This window comes from Centropristis striata, chromosome 3 (genome assembly GCF_030273125.1).
Source record: "Centropristis striata isolate RG_2023a ecotype Rhode Island chromosome 3, C.striata_1.0, whole genome shotgun sequence".
Classification (NCBI taxonomy): Eukaryota; Metazoa; Chordata; class Actinopteri; order Perciformes; family Serranidae; genus Centropristis; species Centropristis striata.
Genome location: NC_081519.1, coordinates 44,604,516 through 44,624,854, shown reverse-complemented (window position 1 = coordinate 44,624,854; position 20,339 = coordinate 44,604,516). Strand labels below are relative to the sequence as shown.

Below are 20,339 nucleotides of genomic sequence, written 5' to 3'. Positions count from 1 at the left end.
AGAAGAAGGAGAAGAAGGAGAAGAAGGAGAAGGAGAAGAAGAAGAAGAAGGAGAAGAAGAAGAAGAAGGAGAAGAAGAAGAAGAAGAAGAAAAAGAAGGAGAAGGAGAAGAAGAGTTAGTGGTGTTCATGTTTAGATATGAAGTGTGGCTCCACCTGCTGGACGTCACCAGCTACTACACTGGTTATTAACAGCACATGATGCCTTCAGGGACTAAAACTAATGGTTCGTTCAGCTGCCCCCTTTTAAATTTGTTCTCATCAGGAAGTTGCCCTCAGATAGTTACACTCCTTTATCATGGGAACATCTGCAAAAGGAATTGAAATAGTCTGAGTTGATCACAATTGGTGAATTTAAATCTATTCTAAAGGATAAATAAATAATTTCCCTTGGTCAGTGTGATGCTCCTTATAGTCTCTACTGAGGCTCTTTTCACTGTTGTTGTGATATTTGTATTTAATTGTATTTAATTGTTTATGTTAACTGTGTTTAAATGTTGTAACTTGTCACTTTTTATGCTGCTTTCTTGTCCAGGTCTCTCTGGGAAAAGAGATTTTTTTCAACGAGTCAACGAGACTTTTTACCTGGTTAAATAAAGGATCTCTCTCTCTGATTGTATTATAATTAATAATTGTATTATAATTAAAATATATAATGAACAGAACATGCTTGTACAGACTGATGAGTTCAAGGTTCAAGGAATCTTTATCATCCTCGAGGGGCAATTCACTGTATTTTAAAAACTGTTTTTAATCATTTCGTTGAATTGAAATCAGTATTCCACTTTTTGGTAAATTATTGAATTTAATATTGACTTTTTTTTCTTATAACTGCCAGAGATTCTAGATTCTAATTGTTACTCTGTATATTTAAAATGTGTCCTGTTTGAGGACCCCAGGAAGAATAGACATTACTCCCACAACAGAGTGATGGATAATGGGGATCCTAATAATAAACTAAATAAATAAATTAAATAAATTAAACTAAATAAAATAAATTAACTAAACTTAATAAACTAAACTAAACTAAACTAAATAAATAAACTAAACTAAACTAAATAAACTAAACTAAACAAATAAACTAAACTAAATAAATAACTAAATAAATAAACTAAATTAAACTAATTAAACTAAACTAAATAAATAAACTAAACTAAATAAATAAATAAACTAAATAAATAAATAAACTAAACTAAACTAAATAAACTAAACGAAATAAATAAACTAAATTAAATAAACTAAACTAAACTAAATAAATAAACTAAACTAAACTAAATAAATAAACTAAACTAAACTAAATACATTAAATAAACTAAACAGTGCAACAGCAGGATGCATCATAATCACATACACACACAAACAACCATCATCAACAATAGACAGAATTCATTCATCTTACATTGAATTATTAAATTAATCTCTATCAGCAGGAACAAAAGAGTTTTTGTGTCTGTTTGTTCTGAGTTTATGCAGCAACGTGAATCAGCTGGTCACAACCTGAACCTTAATGTTACACATTAGATCTGAGAGTCTCACTGCAGACTGAAAGTTAACCCTTACCCTTCATCATCCTCCTCTTCCTCACTGCTGGGCACCAGGGCCACCATGATGGAGCAGTCCTTGGTCGTCATGGAGACGCGGTACTGATGGACCTGGAGACGCAACACACAGCAGTAAATCTACAGGATCCTACATCAGTTCAGAGGACAGCTGGGACATAGGAAACATACATCCATATATGGAATTAGACCAGATCACATTGTTATAGTTCTTTTCTATTTAAATGCTGCCCTTACTAGGGTTTGTCATATTTAGTTCTTTTGTAATTTCTTTTTGTAATAATTTCAGAAAAAGACTGTTGACTTATCTCATAATTTCCACTTTTTTTATCTCAATTATGACCTTTTATCTCATAATTATGACTTTTTATCTCATAATTATGACTTTTTATCTCATAATTATGACTTTTTATCTAATAATTTCCACTTTTTTTCACAATTATAACCTTTTATCTCATAATTATGACTTTTTATCTCATAATTTCCACTTTTCTTCACAATTATGACCTTTTATCTCATAATTATGACCTTTTATCTAATAATTATGACTTTTTATCTCATAATTTCCACTTTTTTATCTCAATTATGACCTTTTATCTCATAATTATGACTTTTTATCTCATAATTATGACCTTTTATCTCATAATTATGACTTTTTATCTCATAATTTCCACTTTTTTATCTCAATTATGACCTTTTATCTCATAATTATGACTTTTTATCTCATAATTATGACCTTTTATCTCATAATTATGACTTTTTATCTCATAATTATGACCTTTTATCTAATAATTATGACTTTTTATCTCATAATTATGACTTTTTATCTCATAATTATGACTTTTTATCTCATAATTATGACTTTTTATCTCATAATTATGACTCAGGATATGAATTTTGGTACGTATCACCCAGCCCTAGAACAGAATGTGGAAAGCCAGCTTGTTTCGTAACAGATTGAGAAAGATTTAACAATGAATAGTTGTTAATGAGTCAGGACATTTCTTCTTGGTGTGGTCATCAGTAGAAATGTCCCAACTTCCCTTCTTCACTAGTTTTCCTCAGTTGGACTGTTGAACTGTACAATCCCAACTAAAGGAACAGTTCCTGCTGTTTCACCTGGTTTAAATGTTTTAAAGTCTGCTGGTGTTTAGGGAACATAAAGAACAGTTCCTGCTGTTTCACCTGGTTTAAATGTGTTAAAGTCTGCTGGTGTTTAGGGAACATAAAGAACAGTTCCTGCTGTTTCACCTGGTTTAAATGTGTTAAAGTCTCCTGGTGTTTAGGGAACATAAAGAACAGTTCCTGCTGTCTCACCTGGTTTAAATGTTTTAAAGTCTCCTGGTGTTTAGGGAACATAAAGAACAGTTCCTGCTGTCTCACCTGGTTTAAAAGTTTTAAAGTCTCCTGGTGTTTAGGGAACATAAAGAACAGTTCCTGCTGTCTCACCTGGTTTAAAAGTTTTAAAGTCTCCTGGTGTTTAGGGAACATAAAGAACGTTTCCTGCTGTCTCACCTGGTTTAAATGTTTTAAAGTCTCCTGGTGTTTAGGGAACATACAGAACGGTTCCTGCTGTCTCACCTTGTTTAAATGTTTTAAAGTCTCCTGGTGTTTAGGGAACATAAAGAACGTTTCCTGCTGTCTCACCTGGTTTAAATGTTTTAAAGTCTCCTGGTGTTTAGGGAACATAAAGAACGTTTCCTGCTGTCTCACCTGGTTTAAATGTTTTAAAGTCTCCTGGTGTTTAGGGAACATAAAGAACGGTTCCTGCTGTCTCACCTGGTCTAAATCTGTTAAAGTCTCCTGGTGTTTAGGGAACATAAAGAACGGTTCCTGCTGTCTCACCTGGTTTAAATCTGTTAGTCTCCTGGTGTTTAGGGAACATAAAGAACGTTTCCTGCTGTCTCACCTGGTTTAAGTCTTTTAAAGTCTCCTGGTGTTTAGGGAACATAAAGAACGGTTCCTGCTGTCTCACCTGGTTTAAATTTTTTAAAGTCTCCTGGTGTTTAGGGAACATAAAGAACGTTTCCTGCTGTCTCACCTTGTTTAAATGTTTTAAAGTCTCCTGGTGTTTAGGGAACATAAAGAACGTTTCCTGCTGTCTCACCTGGTTTAAATGTTTTAAAGTCTCCTGGTGTTTAGGGAACATAAAGAACGTTTCCTGCTGTCTCACCTGGTTTAAATGTTTTAAAGTCTCCTGGTGTTTAGGGAACATAAAGAACGTTTCCTGCTGTCTCACCTGGTTTAAATGTTTTAAAGTCTGCTGGTGTTTAGGGAACATAAAGAACGTTTCCTGCTGTCTCACCTGGTTTAAATGTTTTAAAGTCTCCTGGTGTTCAGGGAACATAAAGAACGGTTCCTGCTGTCTCACCTTGGCGGCAGCGTACTCCACTGATCCGTCGTCCTCAGCTGGACACTTCTGCAGCTTCTCCAGGAACGCCTCGTTGTACGGTCCGTCCATCTGGAGACGAGTCCTGACAGAGGCAGACAGGAAGTGATGTCAGAGAGGCAGACAGGAAGTGATGTCAGAGACCAGCCCACGCCCCTCCAGCAGGGATGGCTCAACAGTGAGTGCAGGTTTATTACCTCTCCTTGGGGAAGTCCTGCAGGTGTTGCTCCACCCGGCGGTACAAAGGGAAGAGTCCTTCGATGTCCAGCGTGTCCAACATCTGAGTCTGAAGGATCCTGAACAAGACGCTGTCGCTGGGTAAACCCTGAGAGCCTGCACACAGACACAAGGAGAGGGGTCAGCTTTTCTCTTCTCATCAAACAGACAAATTTACAAGGAAAAAGTGACAAATTAACGAGAAAAAAGTGACAGATTTACAACAAAAAAATGACAAACAGCCAACATTTATTGTGACCTTATTGAATCTGGCACCCAACAAATACCCCATTACAAAAAAACTAAAAACTAATAAAAACTAAACTAAAACTGAGCATTTTCCAAAAAATAAAAACTAACTACAACCAGCAAACTCATTCTAAAAACTCATTAAAACTAACTGAATTTGAAAACAAAAAATCACAACGAAATTAAAACTAAAACTAATGAAACATCCAGAACTATTCTAACCTTGATCAGGAATAGTATTATGTGTCTCACTCTTCGAGAGAAAACATGCAGAACAATTCTCAGGTTTTTTAGTTTCACATATTTACATAATCAGACTCAGATGTTGTTGAGCAAAATGTTTGTGGTTTGAAAGAAACATTTGTGTCTCTTCAACACAAACATTTCTGACGGAGGCTGCTGCACAACAACAAGCTTTGTGAGAGAACAGACGGACGGATCTGTTCCAACTGGACCACAGAGTTCTTTTTCGCTCATTTTTTTTCAGCCGTCCCATTCATTTCAATGCTAAATTTTGGGCAGTTTTTCACGACGTCCCTACAGATATTGCTGGATGGGACCAGTGCTCGGTGCGATTGCCCCGTGGCCCTAATAACAAGAGGTTTTTTTAAAAAGGATACCTAACTGAAACTGTATTGTATGGTTACAAAACACAGAACAATATAGACGGACAGACAGACAGACAGACAGACAGACAGACAGGTTCCTACCATGGCGAATCCTCTCCTTGTTGAACAGACTGGCTTCACAGAAGCTCCGTCCTTCTCCTCGTCTGTCTGTCACCACGCCTCCACCTCCTCCTCCAGCACTCAGCAGGGCGTTCACCAGCACCTGCAGACAGACAGACAGGCAGGCAGACAGACACAGAGAGACAGACACAGAGAGAGAGACACACAGACAGACAGACAGTTTGTATGAGGCTTCACCACTGTGTGTCTGAAGGTAATAAACCATTGAGTTTTACATTCTGGCTGATTTTCCTGAGTCAGAATGTTTAAGTTAATTTCAGTTTATTGCTCAGCTGTACAACATTGATTTTTACTGTCAATAAAAATGACTCTTGTTGGTTTTACCTGGATGAAGTCGTTGAGGACAGCTTTGCAGGTCATGTGACTGTTGATGCGGTTGTTTCCGTACAGGAAGTAAGGTCTGAGATGATGCAGCAGAGAGTTGAGGTCTGTCGACTCATCACTGCCCTCTTTACTGCTGTAGACACACTGACCGCCCTGACACACACACACACACACACACACACACACACAGAAATATTTATCACAGTTTTGGTTCAAAGTGAAACAGGCAGCATCAGAAGATCTAATAAATTACATTTTCAGCAACTTCAGAGGTCTAAAGCAGAGATAAAGTCTGAACATCTTGGATTAGAATCTACAGTTACACATATAAAGGTTATTATATTTAACAAAAACTAACAAAATAACCAAAACTAGAATTGAAAAAACATTTTCGTTAACTGAAATAAAAAATAAGAACGAGTTTAAAAAAAAAAAAAAAGATTACTAACTGAAACTGTATTTTGTGGTTCCAAAACTAACTAAAACTAACTAAAATTATAGTGAAAATGTCCTTCGTTTTGGTCTTTGTCAACTTTTTTCATCCGTAAACCTTTTTGGTTGATATGAAATCTATTTCATCTATCTGGTTTTATGACTTAATAAACTTATTGGGGCTGAGATGGATCAGACAAAGGAAATAAAGGAAACATTTATTGTGACCTTATTGAATCTGGACCCAACAAATACCCCATTACAAAACAACTACAACTAATAAAACCTAAAATACAATTAAGCATTTTCAAAAAACAAAAATAAAAGAATTAAAACTAGCAAACTCACTCTAAGAACTCATTAAAACTAACTGAATTTGAAAACAAAAAAATCACAAAGAAATGAAAACTAAAACTAATGAAACATCCAAACTATTATAACCTTGGTTCATATTAAAGTGTATTTGAACGGGACAAAGCCGGTAAGTTTTAAGGAGTAAAAGTTAAATAATGTCAGTAGAAATCTTTGAACTCAATGGGACTTATTGTACCAGAATAACTAACTTTGGTAGATATAACGACTTTATTGATCCATCTCAGACTGCTGGAGCTTTTTATTTGTTCCAGCTGAACTTTAAAATGTTTTTCTGCACAGAACAAAGACTGGATTCACTCCGTCTCTGACATAAAAAATGGTTTTAGAAGAAAACGCTTTGCAGCCAGTATAGACAAGAGGAATAACCTTTAATGGACTTAAACGTTAACAATTAGAAGCTCTTCTATAAAGCAGGAGTTTAGTATTGATCCACTGTGGTGCTGATAAGGCCTGTCACAATAATTACTACATCAACTTATCGTTTGATATATAAAAATAGACATGATAGTTTTTTTCTGGACTCAATATATTGACTTTTACATGCGAGACTTTGTGTTTTTTTAAGTTGCAAATGTTTGACAGGCAGCACGAATTGCCAAAAAAACCTCTATATTTCCCAAGCAGCCATTCCAGCTGTTTATATGTTATTTTAATAATAAAATAATATTATAAATAAGGTTTATCTCAGTGCAATGTTTTGTTAACAGAGCCTGAAAGTCTATTTAATTTGTTTTTGTTGTAGTTTATATATTTACGTTTTATTTATCTAGGATATTTTAATATTTCTTTTCCACATTTTAGTTCCAATGTTTAATATTCTCCATTGTTGTGTTAAAGGATGAACTTATTATGCTCTAATATGGTTATAAAACTAAAACAACATTGATGCAACGATACTATCGTTTAGACAGACACTCTTAGGTATAGACAGACAGACACTCTCAGGTATAGACAGACACTCTCAGGTATAGACAGACAGAAAGACACTCTCAGGTATAGACAGACAGAAAGACACTCTCAGGTATAGACGGACAGAACAGACAGACAGACACTCTCAGGTATAGACAGACAGACACTCTCGTACAGACAGACAGACACTCTCAGGTATAGACAGACAGACACTCTCGTACAGACAGACAGACACTCTCAGGTATAGACGGACAGAACAGACAGACAGACAGGTTGTGTCTCACCTTGAAGATCTTTAAGTTGTTCTGAGGTTCTTCTATCAGGTGTCTGATGGCAAAGTGCATTCTCTGTCTGTTCCTGAACAGAGAAACCAGAGAACATCATGTTCTGCTGCAGAACAACGACTCAGTGCTGCAGAACTAACTTTAATATAGTTACAGGTAGAGAAGTGTTGTCATATACACTACACAGGTATAACTCTGTTTGTCACAGAGAACAGAGCCCAAGGGGAATCTTTTAGAAATTAAAATTTGACTTCTCAGTGTGACATTTTGTTTTATTTGTTCCATCAGAAGCTGATGTGATGTGACAGTGATCTCACCCTGAGAACAGGTCCAGAGGACAGTACAGGCTGCGTCTCTTCCACTTCCCATTGGCCACCTGCACACACACAAAACACAACGTGATGAGGAAGAAATGTCAGAGAAACAGAATTACCGGAGACAACAAGAAAATATTTAGTTGTTTTTTTTGTTGTACTCGTGATGATACAGCTCATCACTGCAGGAGGTTTTTCCATTTCGCTGGTGAAAGCTACAAGGAAAACAGTTGTTTCATATGATAAATACAATAGTCATTTCATCATTGACTGAATAAAATCATTCATTTGCCTGCCACCACGTGCCTCGACCACAAACCACGCTGCCATGACAACACAGTCTATTCGACTCCATTTTTTCCAGATATTTCAGAGCACCAAGCAGCAAAAAGGAGACAGACTTTCTGTGCAATTTCCTATGAAATGTCTGAAGATAGCTGCATAGATTAAAATGAACTTAAAATGAATTAAATTACAAAGAAAACAGACCTTATTATGAGCAATATCCTGTAGAAACCGTTCTCCTTCTAGTATCGTTTCTACATTAAACTGCTCAGTCTGTGGATTATCTTCCACTTCTGGACAGAGACATTACTGTTGAGTATTTAAATAAATCATCCTGTTCTACTGTATTCAGGAGAAGGCAAACGGCTCTACAGCAGATATCTAAACTATCTACACTGATGAATAGAACGACAGGTGGGGAGAAACAATCAGTTTTTTCTGGTTTGGGGTGAAATGTGTCTTTAAGAAAACAGCCCTACCTATTCTGTAAGTGTATTGATTGTTCATGTATTTGGTCATAAAGTCTTAAAACCTAAATATTGATTGAATATTTATATTTTTGACTTTTTTTTTCACGTGAATTTGAATTTTTTCTCCTTATTTTGACTATTTTCTCGTTATTATGACTATTTTTAGTGATTTCGACTTTGTTTTTCATTTTGAATTATTTCTTGTGACGACTTTTCTTTCATTATTTTGACTTTTTCTCTCGACTTCAACTTTCTCGTTATTTTTACTTACTATAAACTCGTTATTACTTTTTTTCTCATTTTTTATTATTTCTTGTGACTTTTTTCTTCTCATTTTGACCTTTTTTTAATGCTTTCAACTTTTTTTTTCTCATTTTGACATTTATCAGACACATTAAAATAGCAACAAAAGCTACTAAATCTGACTTGATCCAAACACTGAAGAACCCTGATTCAACACTATTATGTTTACCAACTTAACCTTTCATTCATAGTATATTAAAAATAAGTAAACTTTGAGTTGTGCTGCAGTCTGTGTAGTTGTGCTGTAGAGTGGTTGGTGTAGCTGCAGGTGTATCGTGGTTGTAGTTACCTTGTAGTGTTGGTGCATGCAGAAGCGACATACTTTGGTCTTGATGTCTTTGCTGACGTGTTTGGAGGACGGCAGGAAGCCACACTTGGGCTGAAACACAGAAAATAAGCAGTTGAGTAACACACTCACAGTGAAGAGTCACACTCATGTGATTTGTTGCTTTAACTCTGAGAGAGTGATTCATGGGCAAAGATTTCTAAAACTGTGGCTGTTTCTCAGGAGAGAGAACAACATTTTAAAAAAACTAGAAACAGAGTTTTATTACAGAGATCAAACAAATAAAAAACAGCCTCAAAAGAAATTACAGTGTTCTCAAAAATCTTAAAAATCAAAGTTGATTCAATTTGACTCTTTTTTGTGCGCTTCTTTGTTAGAAATTTAATGAAATAATGTCAGTGCACACTATTCAAATTAAAAAACTGGGAACACAATGTTATTCCTTTGAAAATGAATCCATAACCGTGTGTGTGTGTGTGTGTGTGTGTGTGTGTGTGTGTGTGTGTGTGTGTGTGTGTGTGTGTGTGTGTACCTTGATCTCGATGCAGAGTGGAGGAGTGTGTGTTGTCTGGTGGAGAGCTGGAGACGTCAGGTTGGGCAGACAGAGAGCACAGCCGCTGTAGATGTCCATCACCTTATCACAGCGCCACGCTGACACACACACACACACACACAGAGAGAGAACATGTTCACTACGTGTGTTGTGTTGTGTGTAAATAAATCTATCTATAGAGCAAAAAGTGTGTGTGTGTGTGTCTAGTTCATATCTCCTGACCGTTAGTCAGACTGACCTCAGATCTCGTGTGTGTCTTGCTCATGGCATGAAGGTGTGCATCCGCGATTTTGAAGATTTTTGAATTAATTTTTCTAAATATCATTATTTACGTAGGACGCATTGCAGCATTGCTCCTTTTAGGGGAGCTCTGCCCCCTTTTAGTGGAGCTCTGCCCCCTTTTAGTGGAGCTCTGCCCCCTTTTAGTGGAGCTCCGCCCCATTGTGTGATAGGCCTACACCTGGTCAGTAACACAGTAATTCTCTCTGGATTTCCACCCTGACTCATCTCATCTGAAGTCTATTTAGCTTTATTCACTTCTTATGTTACATTACTATAGCCTGGCTAACTCCAGACTAATCTCAAATGAGATCTAGTCTGGGAACCAGCCGTTCATTTCTCCGTAGAGGAGGTGTGGTTTACGATCCTCCAGAGCCGTTTATTGGGCGCTTAGAATGTCTATCAAAGCGTCTGTAGGTAGCTCTTAGCCAATCAGATCAGTTATACCAGATGACGTAGTAGAGCAACAGAGATGGATGTTTGTTGTGTGTGTGTCTGTGAGAGAGTGTTGCTGCTGCTTTGCTTCTCCAGTTCTCGCTTTCTGCAAGATTATTTATTTTCACGCTTTATTCCCCCTCATGTCATTCAGCCACACACATCCACTGATTTTATGGGCAATAAACAAGCTGCTGCGGGTCTCTGGGGGCTCCGCTGTCCCCCGGCTCGGAGCCAGATCAGCGGTAGCGCCGGTGATTAGCGCCGCTAGATTCGCGCCGCTAGATTCGCTCTAAACTATTTAAAACACCATCTACAGCTAAAGAGAGTTTCGCGTCTGCAGCAGCCATGTTGGATCCGTAAGAAAACTACAAAACTACAAGCTTCCAAGTGCCGAGTAGTACGCGTCATCGTCTTGCCGTCCCTCCCCGCTCTGTGATTGGATCCTAAAACAGGGCTAAGAAAGCTTCCTGGTTGCCAGACCGTCTGGAGGTTCGAAATTAAATTCGAGCACGCAAGGCAGTCTGGGTATACCAGGCTACCATTACTATGTAATTCAGGGATGACATTCATTTTGCTTAGCGTAATGCCCATAATCATTTCATATGAGATACTTACATGTAATATATCAGCTAATTGGGTTCATGTTAATGTACTTTTAGTGCAGCATACTGTGTAATGTGCTATCTCACCATTAGCATGCTAAGCTAAGAGATTTAAGCCCTTTCTTCTACATCAGTTTGATCCATTGAAAACAGTAAAAACTAAACTTTATTAACTGACTGAAAGATAGCGTCTCTGTGTTATTTAAGGTTGCACTAGCAAGAGGCATTACCTACAAAATACAATCTCGCACATATCTAATATAACTTCTTTTAAATGAGGGGAATAGTCCAACGTTTTGGGAATATGCTAACTGACGTAGTGATGACTGATGCCACTTTCAATATAAAATGTAATATTTCATCATATCAAACACATTGTGTTAATTAGTGACCTGATTGTGTAACCTGGAGATAGAACCAGGCTCGAGGTTTCTCCAGTTCCCAGTCTTTGTGTTAAGCTAAGCTAACTGTGGCTAGCTAGTTTACCTCACAGATATGACAGTTTTTAGTGTCTTTCCATCCAACTTAAAACACCAAAATGTTTGACACAGAGGTAATTAAAAACAGTTTTACCTGGTCGTTGATGTTGAACTTTGATTGACAGCTGTCTCACAAACTCCAGCGGCAGTTTGACCACTTCCTGTGGAGGAAACCAAGAGTCCAGTTAGTAAACACAACGTTTCACTACTTCTGTTTCTGCTGACGGCTCCTGGTTTCTGTTTTATTACCGATGAACAGCCAACACACTCAGTTTATTACAGGGTTGATGATGTACCGAGTCATCTTAGTGACTTTTGACAGATAATTTGAGATGGTGAATCCAACTTCAAGCTTAGAATTAAATCTAAAATGAGGCTCCATCTGACCAGAGTGCTGCTCATGTGCTAAAACCTCCACACTTCAACACTGAGGCTCTTTGTTTTTGACTTCAGCTGCTAGAAAACTGTTTTATCAGCCAGCAATAATTGGAGCGTGTATTCCAAAAGGGTTCACATGATAAAAATGATTTATGTACTCTTACTATTGTCTTTATTTCTTTGATTCTAACCCCAAGATTTTTGACAACCAAACTTTCAATCTGAACAGAGAACCAAACAAGAGATTTGAGGATGTCATCTTGTGGTTTGGGAAACACTGATTGATATTTTGATACATTTTCTGTCTTTTTTTAGTCATTTTGTGTCTTTTTTTAATCATTTTGTGTCTTTTTTTAGTCATTTTGTGTCTTTTTTTAGTCGTTTTGTGAAACAACCAAAAACAAAAACAACCCCAAATGTGTGGCGTCTTGGAAGCCAGGTAGATTTTCAGGTTTGTCCAGGTCGGTCTGGTGTCCAGACTAGAACCGGTTTGATTTTATGCCAACAGGCAGAATCAACATTGCTCATGATGACACGTGTTGGCAAATTACAAAGCAGCAGATATCAGAAAGCTGTGTCAGCGCTGAATCTAACTCATATTTCTGTGTTTCCATACGTAGACTACACCTGGCCGGGCCACCGGTGTTTAGTTTAAAAATTTTTAGTCATTTTGTGTCTTTTTTTTTTCATTTTGTGTCTTTTTTAGTCATTTTGTGTCTTTTTTAGTCATTTTGTGTCTTTTTTAGTCATTTTGTGTCTTTTTTAGTCATTTGTGTCTTCTGTGGGGTTTTTTAAATAATTCTGTCTGCTCATTTTGTGTCTTTTTTTAGTCATTTTGTGTTTTTTTAGTCATTTTGTGTCTTTTTTAGTCATTTTGTGTCTTTTTTTAGTCATTTTGTGTCGTTTTTTAGTCATTTTGTGTCATTTTGTGTCTTTTTTTAGTCATTTTGTGTCTTTTTTTCTTTAAACACTTTATTTTTTATTGTATTTTTACATTTTATTGCTTGAAGTATGCCTAGGTTGTTCTTTTTATTTAATTGTGTTGTTATTGTCTCTGTGTGTAATGCTGCTGCTACACTGTAATTTCCCAGCTTGGGATAAATAAAGTCAGTCTATCTATCCATCTATCCATCTATCCATCCATCCATCCATCCATCTATCTAAAAGATGAGATGTAAAACGGATATATTAATAGTGTAACAGTGTGTGGATGTGGTCTGACCCCGCTGTGGATGAACTTGTCCCCCAGCAGGCTGCTCATCACGTTGGAGCTGAAGTCAACAATGTTCTGGATCTGCCTGAAGGCCTGCTCCACCGTCTGCACACAAACAACAAACACACCATAAATAAACAAGGTGAAACCAGTTTAGGACTTTGTGTTTACACTCAGAGCACTTAGTTCAGTTATTTGTCCTCTGGCTCAAAGAGGACCACAAAGTTATCTCTGATCTGATCTGATCCGTCTCCACCCAGACCAACAACAACATGGGACTCTCACCAAGGTTACAATAGTTCTGGGTTTTCATCAGTTTTAGTTTTAATTTCATAGTCATTTTTTGTTTTCAAATTCAGTTAGTTTTAGTGAGTTTTTAGAGAGAGTTTGCTAGTTTTTATTCGTTTTTATTTTTGGAAAATGCTTAGTTTTAGTTTAGTTTTTATTAGTTGTAGTGTAGTTTTTATTAGTTTTAGTGTAGTTTTTATTAGTTTTAGTGTAGTTTTTATTAGTTTTAGTGTAGTTTTTATTAGTTGTAGTTGTGTTGTAATGGGGTATTTGTTGGGTGCCAGATTCAATAGGGTCACAATAAAGTTTGTCACTTTTTTCTGTACGTTTTTCCTGTAAATTTGTCACTTTTTTTCTCGTTAATTTGTCACTTTTTTCTCGTAAAATTGTCACTTTTCTCGTAAATTCGTCACTTTTTTTTCTTGTAAATTTGTCACTTTTTTCTCGTAAATTCGTCACTCTTTTCTCGTTAATTTGTCGCTTTTTTCTTGTAAATTTGTCGCTTTTTTTCTTGTAAATTTGTCGCTTTTTTTCTTGTAAATTTGTCGCTTTTTTCTTGTAAATTTGTCGCTTTTTTTCTTGTAAATTTGTCGTTTTTTTCTTGTAAATTTGTCGCTTTTTTCTCGTAAATTTGAGATTTCTTTCTTGTAAATTTGTCACTTTTTTCTTGTGAATTTGAGATTTTTTTTTCTCGTAAATTTGAGGGTTTTTTTTATTAGTTGTAGTTGTTTTGTAATGGGGTATTTGTTGGGTCCAGATTCAATAAGGTCACAATAAATGTTTCCTTTATTTCCTTTGTCTGATCCATCTCAGCCCCAATAAGTTTATTAATCATAAAACCAGATAGATGAAATAGATTTCATATCAACCAAAAAGGTTTACGGATGAAAAAAGTTGACAAAGACCAAAACGAAGGACATTTTACTATAATTTTAGTTAGTCTTAGTTAGTTTGGAACCACAAAATACAGTTTCAGTTACTTATTGTTTTTTAAAAAAAATCTTTTTTATTTTTATTTCCGTTAACGAAAATGTTTTTTCAATTCTAGTTTTGGTTATTTCGTTGATTCTGACTCAGATTGAGTGAAACTCTTCCACAAACTAAATTCTTTCAGACATTCAAATGTTCCTGCTGCTGAGCTCCCTGACAAACGTTTCCTCATCAGATAAGAACATAGAACTCTACAGAACTTAATAGCCACCAAGGAAGAGGATTACACAATTCATCTGTGACCATTATCATTATTTTTTTTATTGAAAATGAGAATTATGATGAAAAAAAAAAAGGATATGGTAATAAATTAATTGCTGTTAGTCCCTGCAGGCCAGGGGTCGGCAACCTTTACCAACCAAAGAGCCGTTGTTGGCCAAATAAGAGAAACATCGTTGGAATTGAGCCGCAAACATTATTATTATGAATGAAAATAAAAGTTTTTATTAGTTTTAGTGTTCGTTTTTATTAGTTGTAGTTTAGTTTTTATTAGTTGTAGTTTCGTTTTTATTAGTTTTAGTTTAGTTTTCATCAGTTTTAGTTTAGTTTTTATCAGTTTTAGTTTAGTTTTTATCAGTTTTAGTTTAGTTTTTATCAGTTTTAGTTTAGTTTTTATTAGTTGTAGTTCAGTTTTTATTAGTTTTAGTTTAGTTTTTATTAGTTTTAGTTCAGTTTTTATTAGTTTTAGTTTAGTTTTTATTAGTTGTAGTTTAGTTTTTATTAGTTTTAGTTTAGTTTTTATTAGTTGTAGTTTAGTTTTTATTAGTTTTAGTTTAGTTTTTATTAGTTTTAGTTTAGTTTTTATCAGTTTTAGTTTAGTTTTTATTAGTTGTAGTTTAGTTTTTATTAGTTTTAGTTTAGTTTTTATTAGTTTTAGTTTAGTTTTTATTAGTTTTAGTTTAGTTTTTATTAGTTGTAGTTTAGTTTTTATTAGTTTTAGTTTAGTTTTTATCAGTTTTAGTTTAGTTTTTATTAGTTGTAGTTTAGTTGTTATTAGTTTTAGTTTAGTTTTTATTAGTTTTAGTTTAGTTTTTATTAGTTTTAGTTTAGTTTTTATTAGTTTTAGTTTAGTTTTTATTAGTTTTAGTTCAGTTTTTATTAGTTTTAGTTTAGTTTTTATTAGTTTTAGTTCAGATTTTATTAGTTTTAGTTTAGTTTTTATCAGTTTTAGTTTAGTTTTTATTAGTTGTAGTTTAGTTTTTATTAGTTGTAGTTTAGTTTTTATTAGTTGTAGTTTAGTTTTTATTAGTTGTAGTTTAGTTTTTATTAGCTGTAGTTTAGTTTTTATTAGTTGTAGTTTAGTTTTTATTAGTTGTAGTTTAGTTTTTATTAGCTGTAGTTTAGTTTTTATTAGTTTTACATTATTTTGAATGAAAATAAAATAGCCTACTAAGTCTAAATCAGTCTACACACATGATTAATTGGTCAAAAGGAGCATTTATTAACATGATTTTGTCGTTTGGAATTGAAAGTTAGCCTAGCGAGGGAAACTCAGAACTAGACTTGAAGTTGGTGAAACGTAGAGGTTATAAGGCTTTTTAAGATTTTCATAAACTGTGAATATATAAACAGGTGACAGCTGAGTGAATGTGAGCTTCAGGTTGGGTGAGGGCGGGGCTGGGTGTACTTTAAGGCAGAGTCCTGATCCAAACTAAAGCCTTTAATCTGAGCAGGATGTAGGATCCGTTAATGCTCCGCTGACTAGAAACAAAGCTGGAACCAAACATCACAGCAGCATGAAGCCTGAAGGCTGCAGGCTTCATGCTGCTGCAGTAGACAGGGACGCTCTGTGGTAATTAATGCACCTGATGCAAACCAGCAGCCCAGTGTGAAGCCTTTACACCAGGGGGCTCAAACTGCCGGCCCGCGGGCCAATTGTGGCCCTCGTGATGATATTTTGTGGCCCCCACCTTGATATGAAAGTTTAATGTGAGTTTTATATGAATGGCACTTTACTGTGTTGAGTGTGGAAGGTCCCTTTAATTACTGTTTTTGGTAATTTTGTGTCTTTTTTTGGTCATTTTATTTCTTCTTTAAGTAATTTAGTTTTTTCTGTCATCTTGTGTCTTTTTTGGTCATTTTGTATCTTTTTTTGGTCATTTTGTGTCTTTTTTGGTCATTATATATCTTTTTTTGGTCATTTTGTGTCTTTTTTGGTCATTTTATATCTTTTTTGGTCATTTTATATCTCTTTTTGGTCATTTTGTGTCTTTTTTGGTCATTTTGCATCTTTTTTTGGTAATTTTGTGTCTTTTTTTGGTAATTTTGTGTCTTTTTTTGGTTATTTTGTGTCTTTTTTTGGTTATTTTGTGTCTTTTTTTGGTTATTTTGTGTCTTTTTGTTTCTTTTTTGGTCATCTTGTGTCTTTTTTGGTCATTTTGTATCTTTTTTGGTCATTTTGTGTCTTTTTTTGGTCATTTTGTGTCTTTTTTTGGTCATTTTGTGTCTTTTTGTTTCTTTTTTTGGTCGTCTTGTGTCTTTTTTGGTCATTTTGTATCTTTTTTTGGTCATTTTGTGTCTTTTTTGGTCATTTTGAATAGCGTAACAGGTTTTAATGGTAGAAATGAGGTGATGCTTTCCTGCCTTAAATGGGTTAAATAATCCTCATCAGAGGATTGTGTGATAAGTGCCACAGGTCTGAACATCACCTCCAGGTCACTGAACACATCATTCATCAACATGAAGCTTTTATTCCCGGCTCATATTTACCTGTGGAGGGTTCTCAGAGTCCTCAGCCGGATACTTGAGCAGACGCAGAACTCTAGAAAGCTGCAAGAGAAGAAGAGAAGCTCAGTAAGAACCAGAACTAGTGATCAGGTTCAATACAACAGCTATTCTCAACCTGGGGGTCGGGACCCCAATTGGGGTCGCGAGATGATTTCTGGGGGTCACCAAATCATTTAGGAAGTCAGCTCTGTCTCCACTGTGTTAAAGTGTTCATGTGTTTGCCTTTTTGGTCACTTGATGTCTTTTTTTTTTGGTCATTTTGTGTGTTTTTTGGTCAATTTGTGTCTTTTTTGGTCCTTTTGTGTCTTTTTTTGATCATTTTGTGGTCAATTTGTGTCTTTTTTGGTCATTTTGTTTCCTTTTTTGGGTAATTTTGTTTCTTTTTTGGTAATTTTGTGTCTTTTTGGTCATTTCGTTTCCTTTTTGTGGTCATTTTGTTTGTTTTTTGGGTGATCTGAACTGTGCGTGTGAGATTGTGTTCAGTGAGCGGGGGTCACGGACAACATGCATGTTAAATTGGGGGTCGCGACTCAAAAAGGTTGAGAACTACTGCAATACAAGAACATCTCCAGGAGAGTCCTGGTGGTTCAAACACTCACAGACAACAGGAACAACAAGTCCACTACGAGTTGGGACAAGCGTCTGGGATTATCTACAGAACTTTAATACATAAAACACTGTAGTAACTGACACAATACACAACTACGTCTGCAGCAGGGTGTGTTTATATAAAGAACATAAACATAAAGACAGAACAGATGTGTGAATATTTTAACAGTGATTATCGACATGAGACAATCAGGTTCAGCAGGAAACCAGTTAATGTGTTTATATGTATTTTATGAAGCTGGTTATCATTAAAACAAGCAGACGGTCGGTGATAAAATGTCTCAAAGGTGACTAGAGATGGAACCATTAGTCAGCTAATCAATGAGGGAAACGACAGGAGAATTTATTTACTATTTTGATTGAACTGATTTATTGTGAAGAAAATGTCGTTTTCAGCTTCTCAAATGTGGAGATTTTCTGCTTTACATCATATTAAATTTAACATCTTTAGGTTTTGGACGACTAACCGAGAAATTAAAACTAAAACTAATGAAAAATCTAAAACTAGTATAACCTTGGTCAAGAGGAAGACAAACCTCAAAGTTAAAATATTAAGTAACGTAAATAAAGTGGTCAGAAAAGTTCGATATTGTAAGAGTTTAAAAAAGTCATAAGATTAAAAAGAAGGTAATAATTTGAAAAAAAGAAATCCTAATTTTACAAGTTATGATATGCAAAGTAATAGAGTCATGGAAAAGATGATTAGACCTCCTTGTTTTCTTTAGTGTCTTGTTCATTTTAATGTCTGGTTCAACTAAAGGTTCATTTGTTTGGACAAATATAATGAAAACAACAAAAATAGATGCAGATTTATTGTGCAGAAAATGCCATTTTCAGGTTCTCAAATGTGGAGATTTTCTGCTTTACATCATATTAAATTTAACATCTTTAGGTTTTGGACATTTAAAGACTTGGACTTAAAGAACTGAGATGGACATTTTTCACTATTTTCTGACATTTTATTGACTGAGAGATTAATCCAAAATAATTAAATATTTCAGCAGATCAATCTCTAAAAAAATAAAATAATAAATAACTGTTAGGGGACACTTTCCCTTTTTGTTTTGCAGTGACAGTTTTTCCTTCCAGCTCAGTTTTGTCCAAATTTTACAGTCAAATGATGAATAGAGGAAACAGGCTCATTTAACCCTCTGGGGTGAAGTTGGTTTCACTTTTAGTCCGGCTCTGAACTGAATTATTCTGACTAGGAGGATGTGATTATCTGTCCGTATATCCTGTCTCTGACACTGTCCCTGTCTGCACCTGCTGAAATGTAAAAACGTATTTTAAAGCTGGTTATGTGTGCAGCAGACGAGACAATATATTCAATAAAAAGAGGAATGTGAAGAGTTTTATATCAGGTGAAACTGCTGGTTGCTTTAACTCTTTGATGCTCAACATATAAACACCTTCTAATGTACAACATTCATTCTTTCCCCATGTTATTAATGCTGCTGTGTTTGAATATCTTTTATTTTATTACAACAGATCATTAAATCAATTTTTCCTTTCATACTTTATGAAGAAAAATAGTTTTTGTATTATTACATCAAGTTTAAACACATGGGTCTAAAATGACCTTGTGCATTAGAAGAGTAGTGATACAAAAAGTGATTCACTGAATTAACAATGTGAGTATATGTGTAACTATGTTTGTCTTATTTTGAAGGTTTAACTTTAAAAGAGTTGTTAGAACCACCAGATTACATTGGAAAATCACATGTTTTAACATTTCAGACTTATTAGAGCCACCAAATAATAATTTCCATTGGAAAAAACACCAATTTAACAAACGAGGATAGTTAATATTTGTGTCTTCTTTGTCAGGTTTTAAATTGATAAATATATAAACACCTTCTAATGACCAACATGGGTCAGAAATCACCTTGTGCATTAGAAGAGTAGTGATAAAAAAAGGGTTTTTATTCAAAAAGTAAGAAATGAAAACATAAAATTAGGATGTATGACGATCAAAAACAAGTTATTGGAGGAAAACCTGCAATACTGAATGATGAAATAAATTTATTGCAAATATATAGAATATAAAACCTTGTCTGGTCACTTTAGAGCATGTTGGGCATTAAAGGGTTAATTGTGTTTCGGGTTGTTTTGCTTTTCTGTCCTTCTGTACAAACTGTGATTACTATCAACAATAAAAAAGATACAGTCTAGGAAATATGTCTGTAATCAGTGGAGCAATGTTGATAACATTACAATATCAGAATATGACAAATAATCTGCAACATCACAAATGAAATATTCACCATAATTAACCCTGTTGCAGAACATCTTACATGACTGGATTTGACAAATGCAAACGCTGCATCAAATACGGTTAAAGAACTGAAGTTTCATATTTTTTATCTTTCTATTAGTATAATTGTTAATGTTTCTGTTTCTCTGCTCTTTTGCCTCCCTTTATATTATTATAATACTATGGGTTTTTTTTATTGCATTGTTTTGTTTTGTGGGTTGTCTCTTTTTTGTGGTTCTTTGTTCTAATGTACCCTTTAAAAAACAATAATGTGGAAAACAGCTGTGGAATAAGTTATGTCTTGTACTGATGCTTATGAATGCTAATTTCCAATAAAAAAAAAGAACTGAAGTTTCTTATCAAACAAACCCTGATTTCAATAATAAT

The 20,339-nt window shown here is 34.9% G+C and overlaps 1 protein-coding gene across 1 annotated transcript in view; it reads right to left on the bottom strand.

Annotated features, from left to right (window-relative positions):
- The window catches only part of ippk (inositol 1,3,4,5,6-pentakisphosphate 2-kinase), a 30,847-nt gene that overhangs the window by 7,232 nt on the left and 3,276 nt on the right, over nt 1-20,339 (bottom strand). The window contains exons 2-13 of the mRNA XM_059329890.1: nt 17,072-17,131; nt 13,094-13,189; nt 11,588-11,654; nt 9,675-9,793; nt 9,146-9,235; nt 7,802-7,860; nt 7,485-7,557; nt 5,485-5,637; nt 5,122-5,242; nt 4,144-4,279; nt 3,929-4,031; nt 1,559-1,650 (exon numbers count right to left, since the gene is read on the bottom strand). Of these exons, the coding sequence (XP_059185873.1) occupies nt 1,559-1,650; nt 3,929-4,031; nt 4,144-4,279; nt 5,122-5,242; nt 5,485-5,637; nt 7,485-7,557; nt 7,802-7,860; nt 9,146-9,235; nt 9,675-9,793; nt 11,588-11,654; nt 13,094-13,189; nt 17,072-17,131 (1,169 nt within the window). The remainder of the gene's footprint in view (nt 1-1,558; nt 1,651-3,928; nt 4,032-4,143; nt 4,280-5,121; nt 5,243-5,484; nt 5,638-7,484; nt 7,558-7,801; nt 7,861-9,145; nt 9,236-9,674; nt 9,794-11,587; nt 11,655-13,093; nt 13,190-17,071; nt 17,132-20,339) is intronic.